Genomic DNA, 20088 nt, shown 5'->3' with positions numbered 1-20088 from the left:
AATTGAATTGAATTGAATTGACACCAAAGACACGATGTTACTTCTTTTTTTGTTTAGTGCAGCTTTTTAGCAAATTTATCACTTACCTTTTTGTCTTACTGACACTTAGGACACTCATTCAGATTTTTTCGCCTAAAATAAACAAATCCATAACCCTAAAATGAAGTTTAGTAATTTAATATTGGACTCCTCGGCGAGGGGAGCGTTGAAATGTGTTGCGCAGAACATGCCTTGTGGCCCTCGACAACACACACGTTCGTCCTGTGGTTACATTTTACAGAGCGGTCTTGGCATTCTTGGTCCCATCTTCAGGCAAGGAAATGGGATAACTTGTTGTTGTGCATGTTTGTGTATCTTTTCAGAGGGAACACTTTGGCAGGCACCATTACAGCCCAGCAGTAAATTGCCTTGTAAATTACAGTGCCGGGGTAATAAAGCCAGATTTGTATATCACCGGGAGTGGAGACTGTGTCTGTCTTGTAAATTTAATTAAACAGCAGGTGCAAAATCAGGTCATATGGCTTTGATGTGCCCCATGTGAGAATGACAACCAGACAAAGATTCTAATACGAGCGGCATTTACATATTTTTGCATGTGGCGTGCGGCTTGTACGGAGGTAGGGGGAGCCTCGCCTATCACCTTGTAGTGTATTAAATTTCCCCCAAATTAAAGAGGATTTTAAATTAGCTGTCACCTTCAATTTTAATAGATCTACAACTAAATAAATGCTTAATCTCTTTAAAGAAAAACATCCCCTTGTTTGTTTAGTGTGCATATAAATGCTGCTATTACCTATAGCTAGTGAAGACTGAAACACTTTTGGACTAATTGGCTCTTATTGCCTGTCTCCTGTACATTGCACCTCATCACTAACCTATTAGAGTGCAATTAAAGAACTTCTAAAACTTCTCAACTTAAGTTAAAAAAAAAAAAATCAATGCATGCTGGATGATATTGAGAAAAACTGCAGTTTTTCTGGCCAACTGGAGTTGTGTTTTAATATAGATCTCCTTCAGGCTGATGTGCACTGAAGCCAAAAATCATCCTCTTATGGCTATGCTTGACCTCTGACACTGTCAACGCGCTGTCTGGGCTCCAGAAGGCCCTTTCCTGTACATCTCTTTGAGCTCTCTGCCAGAGAGCCTACAAATGTGTCAGCGGCATCAGTTGACCTGTCTGCAACACCTTCGCTTGTTTCTTCTACATTTTTTTTCTCTTCTTCTTTTTTTTTTTCTTGTTGGGAGGAAGTGGTTGATAATTACCACCTAGGATGTAGCCATCTGTGCCGCCCTTTCACGGCCTGTTAAGCTCGCTTTTCAGAAAGTTTACTGTTGACAGAGGGCACGTGAGAGGAGTGAACACCGGGGCATGCTAAAAAGATTGCACACTCAAGCAGTATTAGAAGCAGCGCTAAGGAGCTGATTTACAGGCTGAGGAGGTGGAGGAGGAGGAGGCAAAGGAGTAGGTGCTAAAGAAGGATGGGGTTGGGTATGCTCATTAATGTGCTTGCATCCAGAATAGTAATACTGGAAATTTACATCTAGTCAACATCAAACCATTTAATCTGATCATTACTACTAAGCGAGTTTAAAAGTGACCACAGAAGTTCACCATCTCCAGCTTGTTTTCATCCCAGCGCGCACGCTCTGCTCGTGTTCCGGCTCTGTAACTTTTCATCAAACCTGCCCATCACTCAGAGCTGCCTATTGTCGTCAGACGTGAGGGACACCTGTGTTTCTGCAATAAAGCACCAGTTATCGTCAAGCTGTCGGATATCTGTCACTATGGCAGGCTCGATGTGGAAGCCTTCACTGTCAAAACCTGTCACTTCACTGAGTCTTTAATGAGAAAAAGCCAAGTTGGAACCACAGGCACAGACGTGTGCGTCTGAGTGAGTGAGAGATGGAGCAGGCTGAGGGAACAGGTGCATGGCTGGAAGCTGTGGTGGTGGTCGGAGCAGTAGGGGCTCGGTACAGTACGTCATTCCTGATAGCTGATGATTCCAGTCCCACTAATCAAACGCACATCAACTGCCAGTGACTAAAAGACACATGACTGACATTTCATAAAGAGCAGCGGGATGGAAATCGATCCAGCTCCGTTTTACAAACTTCCTCTTAAACTCGCAGAGGAAAATATTTTTTCCCCACTCTAGCCTCGGGTATTATAAAAAAAAAAAATCAATTTGTGAGCTTCAGATAATTTTCTTCCTAAACCAAATATAAACTGAACTGGAGCATCCTTCCATGATTGATTTCCCTGCAGTTCATTTTCCACCTGGCAATATCCTCATTAACTTGAGTGCGTTTGTATTTGCCTTTGCGTTCATGGCAAACCCGACTCCGTAAGATCCTCACCAGTGCGTCATCTTGACAGAAAACAGAATTTGTTAAGATTTCTTCCGGCAATCGGCAACTGTTATCCTCACCAGGCAGGCCTGCTGTCCCGGCAGGCTTTTCAGAGGCCAGGTGAGGAGGCTCAGGTGAATGCCCCAAGGCAAACTTCTCGCAGATAAAAATCGAGAGAAAGGAGGGATGTTGGGGAATGAGACAGGAGGCAAGTGGAGTTGGAAAAAACAGGAATAGTTTAGAGAAAGAAATGGGTTTAGGCGATGAGGCAATGAGGTGCAATCGCAGGAGGCCAAGTCAAACAAAACTCGGTGCAAAGGGAGAGGATGCCGATGACACATGAAATCAACAAGAATGCAGAATACACATTTTTTTCATCATGGATTAGTCCAGGAAAATACATATTCTTATTTTAACTTCACATAAAAGTGATTTTTCTTCACCAAACTCTGCTGTGTTTGAATGAATTCCAGTACTTTCATTCACTTTCTTGTCCAATTTGAATGGGAATACTCATCTGAGTGTTTAACTAATCTAAAAAACAGCTATGCAGTTGGAATAAATGTGAAACTACAGTCAGCAGCTTAGCTTAGCATAAAGAATGGAAGCTAGGGAAAACAGCTGTCCTGGATCTGTCCAGAGGAGAGAAGCAAGTGAACCCTGTGAGAGGAATACGTTTTTAAAAAGAAACTACAGACTATTTTTTGCACATAACTGTGATGTCCTGAAGTTTCTTCTATGCCAAAACCTTGTGGTTTTCTGCAGGCTAAGAAAAACATGTTGGTCGGTAAGATGTTCAGCAGTATCAGTCTTCTTATCCAACTTTCAGCATTGATATTTTGTCCACATCTCAAATTCTTCCTTTAATGTGATATTTTGCGACATCCACTTAAAAAAATTATTTCAAGACTATCCATTCTTTTTTTGAGCCCATCTTGCTGAACCACAGGAAACTAATGAGAGCTAATAGGTGTCACAGCCTTGAGGGACAATGAGCAGTACAGCTCCACGCTGGGATAAAATAGATCAGAGGCGGAACCCTGTCACCGTATGTCAATCACCAGCTGATGTACAATGGCCCCTGGTCACAATTAGAGCCCTCTGTGCAAGTATGAGCAAATACACATGCCTAATATTAAACCTTAACCCCCATTGGGAGCTAGCAGGGAGCTCTTAGCTCATAATGTCAATGTGTGTTTACGGCATTCTTTCCTTAGTGGAAGTCTCCATCAGAGTGACACGTGAGAGTGAAAGAAAGGAAAGTCAGAATGGGTGTGAAAGCTCAGTGGGACAGAAAATACTGAACGGTTGTATTGTTGTATTCTGCACCTACCAGTGTTTCCTAAGTGACACATGTGCAAACAAATAGGTGAACAGAATGAATGTGTGGTTTATTTATCCCCAGCTAATTTGAAAAAATGTGTTGCAGGATCGAAAAATAGGTGGAAAAAGAAAAAAAACAACATCTTAACCATTCTGCACTGAACACATCACTTAATATTTGATATATTTAAAGCCACTGTGTGCCACTACTCACAAACACAATGGGATGTTTTTCATAGCACTCTAGTTCCCTCTTCTGGCAAATGGATTTATGGTTAATATCGAGTGAATGGTGAATATTGCTTTCAGCACTATCGATTACGTCCCACTGGCGCACCTTATGGACTGGATGGCTCATATGGATGTTTCTACAGATTTCTGGTCACTCAAAGAAAATCTAAAGAAAAATGTTTGCAGCTATAAATGTTAACTGAAACCTTTTGAGACTGAGAGAAGTGAATATCTACATAAACACACTGACCAAAACACTCTCTAATATTTGGTAGAGAAAATGATTCATGTATGTAAAAAATGGAAAATGTATCAGACAATATGAAACAGAGGTATTTCTAGTGATGTCATAAGTTTAACAGTAGAACTGATTATACACTTTTATTAATGTAAATACTAATTCAGACATTAACATTCACGATAACAATTAATGTCAGTAAAAATCAGTGTGTATGTTTTACTGCGGTCTTTAAATCTGTCTTTTCTGCTCTCACATGAGTGGTTCCCAATTTGTCAATAGCTCTACATGAGGTCATGACATAAATCATGCAAAAATAAAGCTGTTTGATAAGGTAAAATCTGCTGAAGTGTTAGTAGTTTAAAGACTTGAACTGTTGCTTCAGTGACTGGGAATCGAAGTCCAGAAGATTTTGAGTCCCTGCTCTGAATATTCAACTACTAACAGGTCGAGCAGACAGATCATGCAAAGCACCGTTAAGATCAATTTGTATTTCATGCATTAGACACACTAGCTTCACATGCATTGTATATTCAGTTTAAATTAAAAAGTAAATAAAGGGCTTCTGACTATTTTAAGACTTTCAATTCTCACTTGCAGTAATTTTGAAAGCTTAAAGCTTAAGAGCATTGTTGATATTGTAAGTACAGAGCAGCAGATGAGGGGGGTGTTGATGGGGAGCAGGATGACGACTTGGCAGAAGAGTGTTGGAAGGTAAAGCCAGAACAGACCAGCCTGATGGGCCGGCAGCCAACACACGTGTGATAGCAGAATCTTGTGTTCTGTAACAGAGCAGGTGCAAAGGCCTCGTCTCTTCTCTTCCCATCCAGCCCCTCTTTCAGTGCCGGGGCTTGGCTCTCGGTTTCCAGTTTCTCTGAGGTTCAGCTCTTTGTCTCGCAGGTGATACACTCATCTCCGTCTCTCCGTCCATCCCCGCACCTCCTGGCACTCTCTCCCTGCATCATACTTCATTTGCTCCAGATAACACATCAGCTTCAGCGCCCATCCACAAACCTTGTCACCATGGTGCCCACAGATGGCAACTTCCTGTGGTCCTGCCTAGTGATTGGTGTAGCGACTTCCAAACAGAGAACAGCTGGTGAGGGATGATATATCACCGAGCGTTTGCACTTTCATTTTCAGGGTTGTCTTGTTAATGCTCCCGATCCAGCATCTGGCAGGAAATAGAAACAAAGGAAGAGAGAAGGAGAGAACAACCTGTTCTTTGGCAGACCTTAACAAAAGGCCGATACATCTTTGATGAACACAAAGAGATGCAGTGGAACAGAAAGAGCCGCAGTGAATAAGAAGGAAAGATGCTTGGTGCAAGTTAAATAAGGACTAATCGAAATATTATTCTCTATTTGATTCAGTCATTTTTTATACAAGTTATTAAATGAACCAGACAGGAGGGTTAGAATAAATTAAAGAAAAGAAAATAAACCTGTGAAAGGTGACAAAATTAGCTTTTTGTCAGATCTGTTACTCTCTTCTCTCTTTAAGTCACTTTGGACTTCAGGTATCTCTTAATAGAAACTTACACATTTGGAACACTAGAGGGAGCTATTTGACAATTGCATGAGCCAAAAGGCTTCTTTGAGACATGTTAAGAGATTTATGGAAGCCCGTTTCTGCCACTAAAAAAAAAAAACCAAAACCAAAAAACAAGTATCCATAACTCGAAATTTCTAAACATAACGTGAAATTACAAGAAACTTTTCTCAAAATTTTAAATTAATAACTTGAAATTTCGAGTTAGCTCTGCCAATCAGTAATGAGGTCACTTTCTTGTTACCCGGAAGCATATGGCGCAGAGTAACGCGCACTCAAAACCGGATCGCAACAAATTGGCGATTTTGCGAGTACGTTTGCTGATAGTAAGGCCATGTGATTCAGCTAATAACACAAGGATTTCATCATTTTTGAAGTCACGCTGAAAATACTCTGCAATCTGTGCATTCATGACTGGATGTAATGCCGATAGCTTAGCTGTAGCATTTGTACCTGAGGGCTTCAGCTTCTGGGTAACAAGGAAATGACTGATTGGCAGCGCTAACTCGAAATGTCAACTTATTAACTCAAAATTTCGAGTTATGGATGTTTTTTTTTTTTTTTTTTTTTAAGTGGCGGAAATGGGCTTCCATAGAGATTCATTTCCCCTGCATGCCACACTTAAATACGAAATGAAATTAATCACAACTGTAAAAGACGTCTCTAGGTTACATTTTTCACCTATTTGTAAGCAGCTCAAGTTTGAGAACCACTGGCATCAGTGAAAGAAGAGGACACAATCACGAAAACAACAACCTTTAATACCTGGTGTCACAGTGTTAGTGGAACTGTAGATATATTAAGATGCCAATTCTAAAGTTGTACAGAATGGATTTAATGCAATTTTACAATGGTCATAGCTTTGTTATCATTTAACCTTTAATTACTCAGTGAACTAGAGACATTGTTTTCTCATAGTCCTGTGTATGCAAAGCAGTTTCTTTGAAAATAACCCACCTACGGGAGTGACCGATAATTGTAACTCATTATAATTAATATGCGACCAATAAAGGGGCGAAAAATCCCTCTATATAAACGGATAATACAAATACACAAACTGATGTAACAAGTGTACAAAACATAAAATATATCAAAAAAAGAAAAAAGTAACAGACACATGAAGGCCATCTACTAAATATAGGAAGGCTGACCAACATATTTTATGGCTGAACATCAAAGTGCATTTTCTAAACGAAAGAAGAAAAAAAAACAACAAAAAAAACCCAAAACAGGATGACGACTTTATCAGTGCCACCATATGAAAGCTCTTTAGAGGCTACAATATTATATTTACCATGTAGAAGTCAAAGAAAACTCATGCAGCTTCATCTCTTGACACAACAAGTTATAAAATATAGACTGCTGCTCGTAACCAAACTTGATCTGATAGTTACAAAGTTGATTTTGAGCCTTTGTAAAATACTCTTTCCATTCAGGGACCCAAGTAATGAGAAGCAAGCCCTTACTCAGGTCATCCTATTCTCCAGCACCTGTGCTGATGAATCATCTGCGTGAAGTGGTTGTACTCTGTAGGCCTTTATGTCGAGCCCTGAAAAAACAAGTAATTATGCTGCCCTTATGTTTGTTGCATAATTCAGTATCTACCTGTTTATTAATGCCAGCAGACATTGGTAAAGAAGAATGTTGAGTTTGAAAAAGAAAAGAAACAAAGTGTCCATGATTTGTTACTTTGTGCCTTTCAAGAATTTGATGGACTTTTAGTTTTTGGACTTAAATGTTTACTAGTGGTATCCGCCCCCTCCCGCTGTTCCTCAAACTGTTAAAACCCCTAAAAAACAAATTTAACAAACCAAACAAACAGTTGTGATCATCTGCATCGACTTTTCCATAGAGTTCATTTTAGCTGCTAAACTCTTCCAGTAAAACACAGCAGGCACCATATCACGCACGTCACAGATCATAGCAAGAAGAAGTAAAACCATAAAATCCATAATATACAGTGCAGCGCTTACATAAAGAAGCAATCATTTCAACCCTGTAAAAACTGTTAATACATTACAAAGACGTGATCAAAATGCACACACAGCTCAGCTTCCTTTTGCCTTCTGGGAAATCTGCTTGGCACGATTGTCATTAAAACAATGAGAGTTTCAGCAATTTAAATGATTTGCAGCGAAGAAATGTTGCTTTGAAAGGTAGTAACTTTAACCGAATTCAGTGTCAAATGATCATGCTCCTACAGAAGGCAAGGCCAATGAAAGCAACCCAAGCTACAGGTAACGCATTCAAACCTGAAGGCTACTAATAATAACAATGTTTTTTCTAAAATTTTATATAAGAGTTAAAAACAGGTGAAAACTGGTGGGAGGTGCAGGTGATCAGCTACTGTTTAGCTTATACAGTATTAGCTACTCTTGTTAACCCCTTTATTGGCAACTGTAGCCACACTTTTAATGAAATGCTACATGAACACTGATGAATTGCACCAGAAGGGAAGCGAGAAACCGAATGGCTTATTAAAACACTGGAATGGCTATGACAGGTTGGCACAGTGGTTAGCACTGTCGCCTCAAAGCTTGAACCTGATGTTCAACTCTGGTCTTTTCTGTGTGGAGTTCACATGTTTTTCCTTCTGCGCCTGTGTGGTTTTTCTTCAGGTGCTCTGGTTTCTTGCCACACTCCGAAGACATGCAGGTGCTATGAGAGTATAAATTAAATGTCTCCATTTTAAACTGAAAGGTTTCTACTTTTTTCCTAAACTGACTTACAGTTTTGGTAAAGAAACAAAGAAACAAAAAAAAAAAAAAAAAAAAAAGCACTCTCTTTCAATTTCAGGCTTTACGTGTTGGGACATAATAAAAGAAAATCCGTTGGTCTTTAGAAGGTCTTAAATTGGGTAAATACCACCTCAGATGATTAACAAAACATGTGTCACACTGCTTCAATATTTATTTAACAAAAACTGAGATAAAATGCAGAAACCGTGGGTGAAAAACTTCAGTGCAGACTTACTGCTTCCATAGGAAATAAGAGGGGACAATAGCAGCCAGATGCTGCTAATCAAATGCACTTGTTTAACTGATCATGTGCTAGTGTGACCAGCTCTATAAAAGCAGGCGTCGGTTTGCTGGTCTGGAGCACTCAGGTGGCTTTTAATGAGGGAAGACCTCGGCAATGATCTTAAAGAGCGACCGCTGCTGCCCATCAATCGTGGAAGGCCTTCTCCAAACTATTTTACAGTGAAAGATTTTTCACATCCATCCAATCATTCTCTTCTACTCTCTTCTATCCTTACTGGGGTTGTGGGGGGCTGGAGAATATCCCAGCTATCATAGGGTGAGAGGCGGGGTACACACTGGACAGGTCGTCAGTCTGTCGTAGGGCTAACGCAGAGAGACAGGCAACCACTACTCACATTAACACCTATGGGCAATTTAGACTCACCAGTTAACCTAACTCCTCTAACTGCAGGTCTTTGGACTGTGGGAGGAAGCTGGAGTACTCTGCATGTTCTTCCTGTGTCTGCGTGGGTTCTCTCAAACTCCCTGGAGAAAGGGAGATGGTTAAGGCTAGATGGTGGAGTCGAACTCAGCACCTTCTTGCTGTTAGGCAACCGCTGTGAGGGAACAGTGCTAACTGCAAAAACCCAATAACTACATCTCAAGACTCTCCAGGCCTCAGTTAGGATATTAAATGTTAAAGATGACAGTACAATTAGAAAAAAGAGAAAAACAAACAAGTATGGCTTGTTTGGAAGTGTTACCAGGACAACGTCTCTTCTCTCTATAAAGGACTCCTTAGGTTTGCAAAGCTGAATCTGAACAACTTGCAAGGCTTCTGGAACAACATCCTTTGGATAGATGCGACCAAAGTGGAGACGTTAGGCTATAAAGCCTAATGCCACTTATGCTGTGTTTGGTTTTCAACAAATCAATACAGACCCCTCAGACCAGCTATCAAGCACGGTGATAGAGGGGTGATGATTGGGGCTTGATTTCGAGCCACAGGACAACTTGCAATCTTTGAGTTGACCATGCACTCATCTGTAAGCCAAAGTATTCTAGAGTTAAATGTGAGAACACCTGTCCATAGCTGACCAGGGCAATTATCCAAAACACAACAGAATGGCTGAAAAGAGGGGGGGAAAAGGGTGGGGTGGGACGGCAAATCAAGGTGTTGCAATGACACAGTCAAAATCCAGACATCAACCCAACTGAAATACCGTGATGAGACTTTAAGAGAGCTGTGCATAGATTATTGCACAAAAACCTAAATGAATTAAAGCAACACTGAAAAATAAGCATGCCAATATTCCTCCACTGGACCCAGAGGACCAAATATTTTCTTTTATTATGTCCTGGTCTGAAAAACCTCCGAACTGACAGTTGGCGTACCGTGATTATAACCAGGTAAGATTGTTTTTGTAAAAAGGTAATTTCATTTTTCTGAAGACTGCAAAGAAGTTGCAGTCTTCAGAAAGACTGCAACTTCTTTCTGAAGACTGCAACTTTAGGTTTCCAGAGAAGACAAATTTCTTCTCTGGAAACCTTAAAACTAGCCTAAGGACAAAAAAACCAAACAAAAAAACCCAATGCACTGTATATAATGATCATAAAATGGATATTTTCCAGATGATTCCCTGATTAAATTAAAGCGACGATATGCTGACCTTCTGCAGCTCTCATTACACAATGCTTCCATACAATTAATCATGGCCAATCAATAACCTTATCATTACGGTAATGCACAAACTTGCATAGATAAAGTGATATAGTATAGAGCAGCTTGATATTCATGTGCCCAAAGAGTTAACATGCTTTTTAAATTTATTCTATAGGCTTTTCTGACATTCCTGCAAGGAATAGCTGCTTTTTGTTGGAGGTCTAACTACCAACAAAACAAAACAGACACTCGGACCACTAACATATGCAAGTTTGCAGTTTGAGCCAGCGGGTATTTGTTAAGACTCAAAAAGTGGGAGATCTGAGTTGATCTTGAGATCATTCACAACCATAGCTGGATTGATCGCTCTCCTGCTTAAAGAGGCTCAGAAAATACAGGGCCTAGATCACAAAGAACACCATTTGAAAACAATTGTTTATATTATATGTAGAGAGAGATATCCTCGGTTTTTTTGTTTTTCTTTTTTTAACAGTATGGCTATTAACAGAGTGGCATATGAATGACATCATAGAATCGTCTGGATATAAAGGGCTTCACTGACTAGTCCTTAAAACATGCTTTCCCTGGGATCATTTGGATCTGACTTGTTCTTTTAGTGCATGGGGGGCTTGCCTGATTTTCACTACTTTTAATTTAAGGCCATTCATTTCTATTTGGCTAGACTGCCGCCTAGGGACTGAGAAATACAGGAGTGACATCTCTTTTAGTGAATTAAATTAAAACAACTCCACAGCACGTGGATACGAGGTCCTTTGATAGAGTTTAATTTAATGCTAAAGGGGAGTGCCGCTCAATTTGTGACATTTGTGAATTTAATGTAGAATGCAAAGACAGTAAAAGAAAGTAAGGTGATAGTTAACCAAAACAAGACGCGATTATCATTTTATCACAGGAAAAACTGTTTTTTTTTCCTTTTAATGTATTTGAGAGGCAGTCCCCTTTAATATGTTTGCCTAACAGTTGGAAAAACACTGTAAAGTACAACACATAGACACTACTTTGAGCACAGTTCTATTAAAAGCGCAGGATTATAAAACATTGACATCATCAAGAGGACGTGCTATACACTGAGCTGAGAGTGACGCTAGCCTCCCATCTCTACCTCAGTCGCAGACATGACAAAGAAATCATGTTCTGTGCGCAAATCGAGTGAACACCAAACATCCGTGGTGTAACTCTATTATGCTACTGACTGAATCTGTAGAGCTACATCGAGTGTGGTGGTGAGGGAAAAGCTTTTGTTGCGCATAACAAACCGACAAAACAGAGTGATGAAGTAAGAGTTCTTTCTAAGGTGGCTCCTGCATGACATGGTCCATACAAGAATAATAATAAAGAAAAAAAAATCGTTTCTTAATGTTGATTTTTTTCCCCCTCCTTCACTTGCAATTACCCATCAAAGTGCAACAACAAATTAACCCACACCTCAGGAGAGGAGAGGGGGGAGGGGGGGCAGCTGAAGTGGTGCAGTCATCCTCCATGTCCCCAGTCTGGCAACTTCTCATACATTTGGACACAGTAGTCCCTCAACGAGTCTCATGTCCACTAACCTTTGACCCCTGCACCTCTCTCCCTTGAGATAAACATGTAGGGTCGCTTTTCTGCCATGCCTCCCTCATGCAGAGCAATGGATCCCCAAGCGGCTTGGGCTGGTGCAGGTTGAGCCCAAAACAGAAGAAAGCTTTCAAAGCTGGTGGGATGGGGAAAAAAAAAATGTAAAAGGGGTGAAAAAGGACAAAAATAGATGGGCCCATCCTTGAAGCGGCTCCCTGTGCCAACTCAGATGGTGTTTTTTAGGTTGGCAATGGGTCATCATCGCCTTTGCTGCACTTGCACTTGCAGCAGAGTACGATGGGAGTGGCCAGGAGGAGGAAGGGAGAGGCAACCAGCAGGAGAAGGCCAAAGCCAGCAAAGATTCCCACAACCTGCAGGGACACAGCAGCGAGACATTAAATAAAACAACAACAACAAAAAAAAAAACATTATTTAAATAAATGCAGCACTCTTTTAAACATACAAGCAGCCATGCATTTAATCTATTAATCCTGCAATTCAAGTAGCGTTAACAGCTTTCAAGGTCATTTCTGAAAGTTTTATTGCTGATTTTCTCTTCAGTATGTGTCATATAAGTTACCGATATTTTTTTGAGCAACTGTGCATATTCTGTTTCCCAAGTGTCCCAAACTATGAGCACGATTTCTGCAGTAACACATGTTCACCAGTGGATGTCACCAAGTGCTTTAAAATGATCTTTTTTTTTTTTTCAACAGGTTAAGAATGATCGGTTTTATTCCAGTTTTACAATCTATATTTTCATAATTGGGCAAGCCCTTCACTTCACTTCTTTTTTTTTTACTCAGAGGGGAAAAAAGGATATCAAACAGTGGAGATGCCATTTTATATCATTAAAATAAGTTCTATACTGCAGTACATAAAGACAGAAAGCCTTTAGTAAAATGTTCTTATTCCCACAAAAAAATAAAAATCTAAGGACATCATGATATTTGTCACATAGTGAGACTGTACATAGCAAAGTCACACATTCAGTTACATAATTGTGTACTTCTCCAATCAAGTGGCACAAAGGATGCTTATTTTCCAGCAGAACCATTTTGTGTGGAAGTTATGCAAGTGTTCTACTAAGGAGATGGTTTTTAGGAGTTATCAACACAGTTATAGATTTAAGAACTGTAGAGTTACATGTTGGTAAAATCCAGCTTTGTTTTGTTGGTAGCCAGGCAACTTAAGTAATCCACCACATGGGGGAGCCAAACTCCAGGAAATTCACACAGCATGATAGAATACATAATCGGCTGTCACATGCAACAGTGACTTATAATAGCACAATGGGTTTTTTCTTCCACCAGTTTATTTGGGAAAATATATTTTGCAAGATTGCTTGCATGCAGGGTTCTTTTAAAATAAATAACAACAACAACAACAAAAAAAAACCCTGCATTAACTGAGCGTTGGCTAATGCATTAACTGTTATTTTTTCAGCGAAAAGGCTTTGTGTAGTGAAAAACAAACAAAAAGTATCAAGTACAGGGTCTTCTTATTAACAGATCGTTGTGGCACTTTGAAGCATAGCATGTGACATTGCTTCAGAATGATGGTACGTGGCTACAACAGAAGATGCTTTGCTCTGATACACCTTGGCTTTATAAAGCAAGCGAAAGGGAGGCTTGCATATATGTGAAAGCCCAAACGGGTGTGAAATGAGGAGAGCGAGACAGAGAAAAGAGACACATACAACACTGAAGCTATAGCTGGCCTCCACCAGCTGAACTGTAATCATATGACTCAGCCTGCCCTACTAGGCAACAGATGCCAATGTGTATGCTAATACAGGGAAAATAGCAAATATGCTGGACAAAGGGATGTGCTAAGCTATGAATAGATTTTTTGGCTAATAAGTGATACTGAGAGGGCATTTGGGAGCTCAGTCTATGAATTAAGCACTTCAATATGTTGTATCATGAGGAAATCTAATCCTTTATATGCAATGTGTAGCTTTATTGGATTATCGCCAGGTAAAGAGAGACCTTGGTTATGTAAACTTTTTTTTTTTTTTAAAGCCTTAAACAGCAGGACACTGACCACTAGACACTTGTCGCTGCATGTGGATTGAGTTGTTCTTTTGCTTTTGTGCTGTTACCATAATACGAGCCCATCACTGTATGTGAATGTGTGCACCGAAGGAGAGACAGAAGCAGAGCCAGGGAGCACGTGTGAGGCCACATGCTGCAGCGTGGCTAAGAGAGGGGGAGGCAGAGGGGGAGGGGTGGGTTGCCGAGTGTGACTTGCGGATGGGGAGGTGGGTGTTCTCACCTGTGTTCTGTGCCAGATAACGGACGCCCTGGAGTGCCCCAGTTTGTTTCGACAGGGCCCTTTGTCATAGTGGATCAGGAGAAAGTCATCCTAGCACATGACACACATACAGATAAAGACTTGACCATCAGCTATCTGAATGATACGGGTGGGCGTTCAGAGAAAATTGCTTTTTAAGTGACTTGCGGAGCACGGTCGCCTGTATGCTCACACAATTAGGATTATATAAGGGCACCACAGCTCATTAATCACCAAAGTTATATGAGTTCAGCTGAGGCTGTCGCTTTGAACAGTCAAAATAATGAAAATTGCAAATACTCTTAATGTAAAGCTACAATTTTCTGATAATTAGAGATATTGTTGTTCCATGGAGTCAAATAATTAGCAGTGTGAAAATACGTTACAGGATGAGGAATAAAGATGCCACTCACATCCAGGGACTCCAGACAGTACCAGCAGAAGGCATGCTTGCAGTTCTTGCACATCATCTGTGCACAGCCCTCGTCCCTCTCAATGTAAACTTTACATTTAGGACAGCGCTTGATTGGTGCATCATCCTCTTCGTTTTTATAAAAAGAGCTGAGGAGAAGAGACGCAAGTTAAGTGTTCAATTCAATATTCATATTATGTGGCATAACAGGATTTTATGTAGTTCTAAATCAGATTCATCTAAATAAACACATATGTAGGTGTCACCAGTCACTAAAATGACCTTGAACTCAACCCCAGACTAACATTCTCCTGTCCTCTCGGTGTCAGGTTATCTGTATCCATTTCTCCCATTATTTCTAAACAGCTGACTCCGACAACCTGTGCATGAACAGCGCTCTGTCATTTTGCGAATTATCCGAAGACAGCAAACAGGCCCATTGATTTTTCAGGCCGGTCTCCATGAATCTGTCATACTGTTCGTTTGAGTGAAACACAATACAGTCTCAACACCTCCACCACTTTAGCTAGAAACTAGAAAACACTGAACTGTATTTAGAGCATGACTTGTTTTTGTCTCTCCCAAGTTTAGCAAATTCTACTGTGTTAAAAAAAAAAATCTTCTGCATCATGAAAGAAAAACACTTGTACGACTTGTAGAAACCATAATCTTGTGACAGGCAGAGAGATTAATGTTTAACATAAGCGTAGCCAAAATGAACAAAAAAAACAAACAAAAACAAACAAAAAAAACAAACAAACACAGGGAAAATGATGCTTTTAGAGATATCTTTATGGTGAACAAATGTAATTCAAACACCAAGGCTCTTTACAACTATGAACCCTCTTCTCCAGTGTGGCCTCTGAGCTCTTGCGCAGACAGCAGAAGGTTCTGCAGAGCTAATGGCATTTCCAGGGTAAGAGGATAAGACAAAGAAATGGGTCAGCTGCATGCATCTCTGAGCAAGTCTGTTCTACCTTAGGAGACAGATGCTGCACCCTTAAAATTAATGATTAATCTATTTCAGCCAGCCTTACTGCAGGTTAGTTGAAGCAGATTGTTTTATCTCTACCTACAAAATATGTGCTTGAGTGTTGGCTGATGCTCAAGCAAAAAGTGGCAGCAAAAAGACACACTGACTGAATCCTGCCAGGTTTTTCTCACCTTCACTCAGATGGGCTAAGACAGCAACATAGCATTGACAAAACTAGTATTTCTAGCAGGCCTTATACCTGCTGCACTATCACATGCCAAAATGTTATTACTTTACTGAAGTGCTCATGTTTAAATGATTGCCTGTTAAAATTTGAGCAAAAATTAAAAAATTAATTATAATTAATGACTTAATAATTATGGATTTCATTAAGGACGCTGCTTAAGGACAAGGACAGGTTTCAGAATTCATTTCATGTCTCATAGCCTGTAAGTATTTTTTGGATTATTGTCCATGAAATGTTAAAAGTGTGAAAGCTAGTGAGTGGATACAAGTAGAAAGCAGCACCTGTTTTCTCCTGGTAGGAAGGACGTAATGGGCAGGTTGTTCTCCTGGCAGGCCTGCCCGGGGTGCCAGTTGGCCTTGCAGGCTGAGCAGAACTCGAGGGCACATACAGCACATTGGACCAGCTGGGGCAGGGCTGGAGAATCCGCTTCCTTTAGCTGGCACACCGCCTGGCAGGTCGACGAAGGGCACCATGTTCGGCACGGGTCCAGCAATACCTCTGACGACACAAAAAAGGTCCAGGTCATGAACACCGGCTCTCTTATTAGCTCATTTGAGCCAAAATATTTAATGAGTTTCAGATGCAGATTTCTGAAGATGTAGCGCAGTAGACTAGAACCTTCTCTGGCTGTTTGGTGATTTTTTAATGCCCCGGGATTTCCTGTTACGTGTGAAATAATGATACATGTATTCAAGAATAATGTTTCTCTCTGCAAACTTCTTATAATTTGATATCATGCTCTCTGCACTTTATCTTTATGCAACAAAAAAAAACCAACCAAACAAACAAAAAAACATCAGTACTGGAAGAGAAAAAACCATTTTCACTCATTTTCATTTTCAATTCTTATACAAATAGCAGATGAGTCATGTTAGACATGAATTTCCCTCTGGGATCAATAAAGTTCTTATTCTTATATACTGAAATGTTTCTTTTGTTTAAAAAAAAAAGTTATTTCTTGTGTTACTGCATCTATTATTTGGTAACTTGTTTCCATGGCTTCCAAAAATTCTTTCGAATATTTTTAAAAGTGGTAAAAACAGATTCTGCCAATTCTAAGTACATAGCATGATGCACTTGCTCTTGTATCCCGTCCTTACATCCCCTTGCCTCTCTGCCAAGAACTATGAGCACACATTCCACTTGCACTTTTGGCTCAGCCTGAGAAATATGGAACGGTTACAGAAACTGTTCTGCCTGACTAGACTGGGACATTGATGAGACGGCTCACTGCTTTTATCCAGAATCAACAGCTCTTTCTGAGGATTTTTATTAATTTACAGGGTCCCTTCTGTGTTAATAAATGTGTGTTTGTCTTTATGGATATGCATTTATTCCTGCAAGCGTGATCTGCATGTTCTGTGTATAGTTTGTGCCTCTGTGTAGGCGGAGAACCTGCAGAGTGAGTACCATCAAAGAGTGATAGCACAGCATGGTCACTGCTGTCTCTTGTAGGGATGGAACTAAAATATTGCTGATTAGCATGTCTACACTGACAGTGTGAAGCAAAGCGACACAGACCTGCCATCATGTTTTCAGCTCTGAGATCCAAGCTATTTATTAGAAAATGAACTGCTGACACTAAAAGTACACGGGGGAAAGAGACAATGGGAATTTAACAAAAATACAAGGGATCAAATGGTGATGATCCCTAAGGCTAAAGAGGCCAATTAACTGTAGTTCCTGCAGTGGCCAGTTGAAGCTGGCTGCAAAAGTGGGTCAATCCCTTAATGCACATTACCTGTTAGTTTCATCCAGCCATGCAGTTTGTATCGATGCCCCCTGCTAACCAAGCTAGCTAGCCTTAGCTAATAGCTTAGTACACTGCCCTCTCTTGTACACTACTGTACACTACTAAGTCACCCTTCAATTCTTTAGACTTCGCTTCTAAGCAGCCAGACTTTCATGTAATCTTTAAAGAGGTCTTTAACAATAGCTCCCCAGGTTTTCTGAAGGTCTGAGCAGTGAATGTCTACAGCTGTGAAACACAATCGAGGTTCTTCATTTGATTTGGGGCTGCATTTAAGCCAGTGGTGTTCGGGAGCTTGTCAAAATTGCTTTTTGCTTACTGTATTTCCATGTATTTTTGCACATTTCAATAAACTAATGTATCCATTTCCCATTATGGAGTAAAATATTGAGATATAGGTGTTGGCTCAAGACTTGACTATAGAACCAAACCAATATAATTATAATATATCAAAACAAAGTACAGGAATATTACTTAACTGAATGACTATTTGTAGTGAAATTCAATTTAATTGAATCAAGAATGAAATCCAATTGTTCTTCATTTTGTACATAACAAAATGTATGCAAAGAAAACTTGAAAACACCTGTCAGTGTTGAAGAGTGAAATTTATGGGGCTAAGAAGGATTTGCCAAATCTATTCTAGCAGTTTTCCACAGACACCCCCTGGTGTAACTCAATAGCGAAAATGTCCACAGGGGTAAAATGATTAAGTCTAGATAGAGCAAGCGACAGTTTAGCTCCACATGCAAAATGAGACTGTCATCCTTTTGTGTGTAGTATCTCTGCAGGACAGACGGGTCCATGTGACTCCGTTTGATAGTCATCGCCCATACTGCGCCTACTGGTGAACTCTGAAGTGATCACTGACGTACTGAAGCTGCCTTGTACTGACTCACCCCTTTCAAACTGAAGTTTCTTGTATCTCTGCATCATCTCTGTGGCCACCATGCACTCAATCTGCAGGAAGTGAGGAGAAGAGAAGTGGGAGTGAAATGAGCAGGTCAGTGTGGACATTTGTAGACAGAAACTGCAAGAAGCAATTATAAATTCTCCACGCGAGTTTCATTTCCAGAACAATGTCATAATTAAAAATTCCACAAAACCTGAACTTGCCATTTGTTTGGGCCTTAAATCTCATCCCCACAGTAAAATAGAAATTGATTGCCAAGTGCAGCCAAGGTGCGTACGCAGGCCCACACATGGTTACTCATTTAATGGGCATTGAAAAACATTCAGGCTTTGAGAATTACAAGAATGGAAAGGGATGATGCATGCTGTGCCTGACCGGCTAAAGTGGCTTTGGTTCTATTAAGGGCCAGGGACGCTAATTAGAAACTGAATGCTGCTGTGTGCTAAACTATGCTGCGTCCTATGGTAAACTGCCTGAAGGAGGAGCAGTTTGACCTCAATGTGACACCTGCTACGGAAAAAGGCATGCAGGATTGCTCATTGTAATTGAATACACACATGAAAGTGAAGTGAAATGCACGTCTTAGTTAAGGATGGTGCTTTAAATTGACAATGATGTTTTAGAAATATAGGTTTAACCGATATACTCAATAGTTGCACAAAGTGCATTAACTCTGCTACATCTGCACATACAGTGCTGCGCCTGTGTAGAAATTTAAAAAATGACTACTGCTAAATGGAAAACGAGTGACTGAGTGGTCCCATGTCCAATGCAGAACTAAGACGTTCTAATAATGGAAACGCACCTCATTTTCTTGCAAGTGTCCTCTTTTAGGACAGGCAGAGTCCGGACAGCTAATTGCAGTTTCAAGGCCATCTTTAATCAGGAGTTCCACATACTGCTTCAGGCACTGAGGAAAAAAACAGACAAGTATAACATAAATCCAGTAAAATCTCAAGTTAATCAGCAAGATGAAACAAAAATGAAAGCATAACCAGTGGCAACAGATAAGGCAAACAAACAGTGGCCAGTTTAGGGATCACTATGCATGTTAGATGTACACCAAATGGTGGCACTTTTTTCCTGAAAGGCTGACAGCTGCACTAATCAATTGTTTTACACTACCAAGTGATCTGTCTGTGAAAAGCATGTCTGTGATGCTTTTCAGCTTCTTTTGACTCAACATTTTGGTTTTTTAATGATTAATCAAATGGATAGTGCTGTAAAAAACACAAACAAACAAAAAAAAAACCAACCCAAAAACAAATTTTATTCACCTAAAACCTGTAACATGCCCATCCTTCACTCCCTGGTCAAGATATATGCAGACTATGCAAAAGCCAAAACAAAGCTAAAGACAAGTAATTATCAGACTGAATGATAGCCACAACTATTTTTCTAATGGTACAAGAGTAATAGAGATGCCCTGCTTTAGCATGTTATAACATTTCTTGGCGCAAACACATGAATTATGCTTTTCATGTGAAACTTCTATGAGTCATTTAAGGGAAGCCAGTAAGTTTTACAAAGCTGAGTGTTACCAAAGACACACACAGACATAAACCTTCTATGTGCCACGACTGGCTATCTTCTAGTTGTTGTTTTTTT

At 40.1% G+C, this 20088-nt stretch overlaps 1 protein-coding gene across 1 annotated transcript; it reads right to left on the bottom strand.

The window, feature by feature from the left end:
* Positions 1 to 9140: 9140 nt before the first annotated feature.
* rnf144aa (ring finger protein 144aa) lies at positions 9141 to 19779 on the bottom strand. Its single transcript, XM_013908398.1, has 7 exons — positions 19765 to 19779; positions 19286 to 19390; positions 18467 to 18527; positions 16099 to 16315; positions 14599 to 14746; positions 14168 to 14257; positions 9141 to 12261 (listed from the first exon to the last, which is right to left on the bottom strand). The coding sequence occupies exons 1-7, from the start codon at positions 19777 to 19779 to the stop codon at positions 12130 to 12132; spliced, it is 768 nt and encodes a 255-aa protein (XP_013763852.1). The 3' UTR covers positions 9141 to 12129.
* Between the last annotated feature and the right edge of the window lie 309 nt (positions 19780 to 20088).

Source organism: Pundamilia nyererei, unplaced genomic scaffold, assembly GCF_000239375.1.
Source record: "Pundamilia nyererei isolate P.nyererei 1_Seehausen unplaced genomic scaffold, PunNye1.0 scaffold00010, whole genome shotgun sequence".
Taxonomy (NCBI): domain Eukaryota; kingdom Metazoa; phylum Chordata; class Actinopteri; order Cichliformes; family Cichlidae; genus Pundamilia; species Pundamilia nyererei.
The sequence above is the reverse complement of the archived record's forward strand: the minus strand, read 5'-3'. Positions and strand labels throughout refer to the sequence as shown.

Coding starts and splice junctions, on each gene's coding strand:
- rnf144aa (XM_013908398.1), bottom strand. Junction 14,258..14,598: donor ACTGTCTGGAGTCCCTGGAT/GTGAGTGGCATC, acceptor GTCATGTGCTAG/GATGACTTTCTCCTGATCCA. Junction 12,262..14,167: donor TTATCTGGCACAGAACACAG/GTGAGAACACCC, acceptor GTGTCCCTGCAG/GTTGTGGGAATCTTTGCTGG.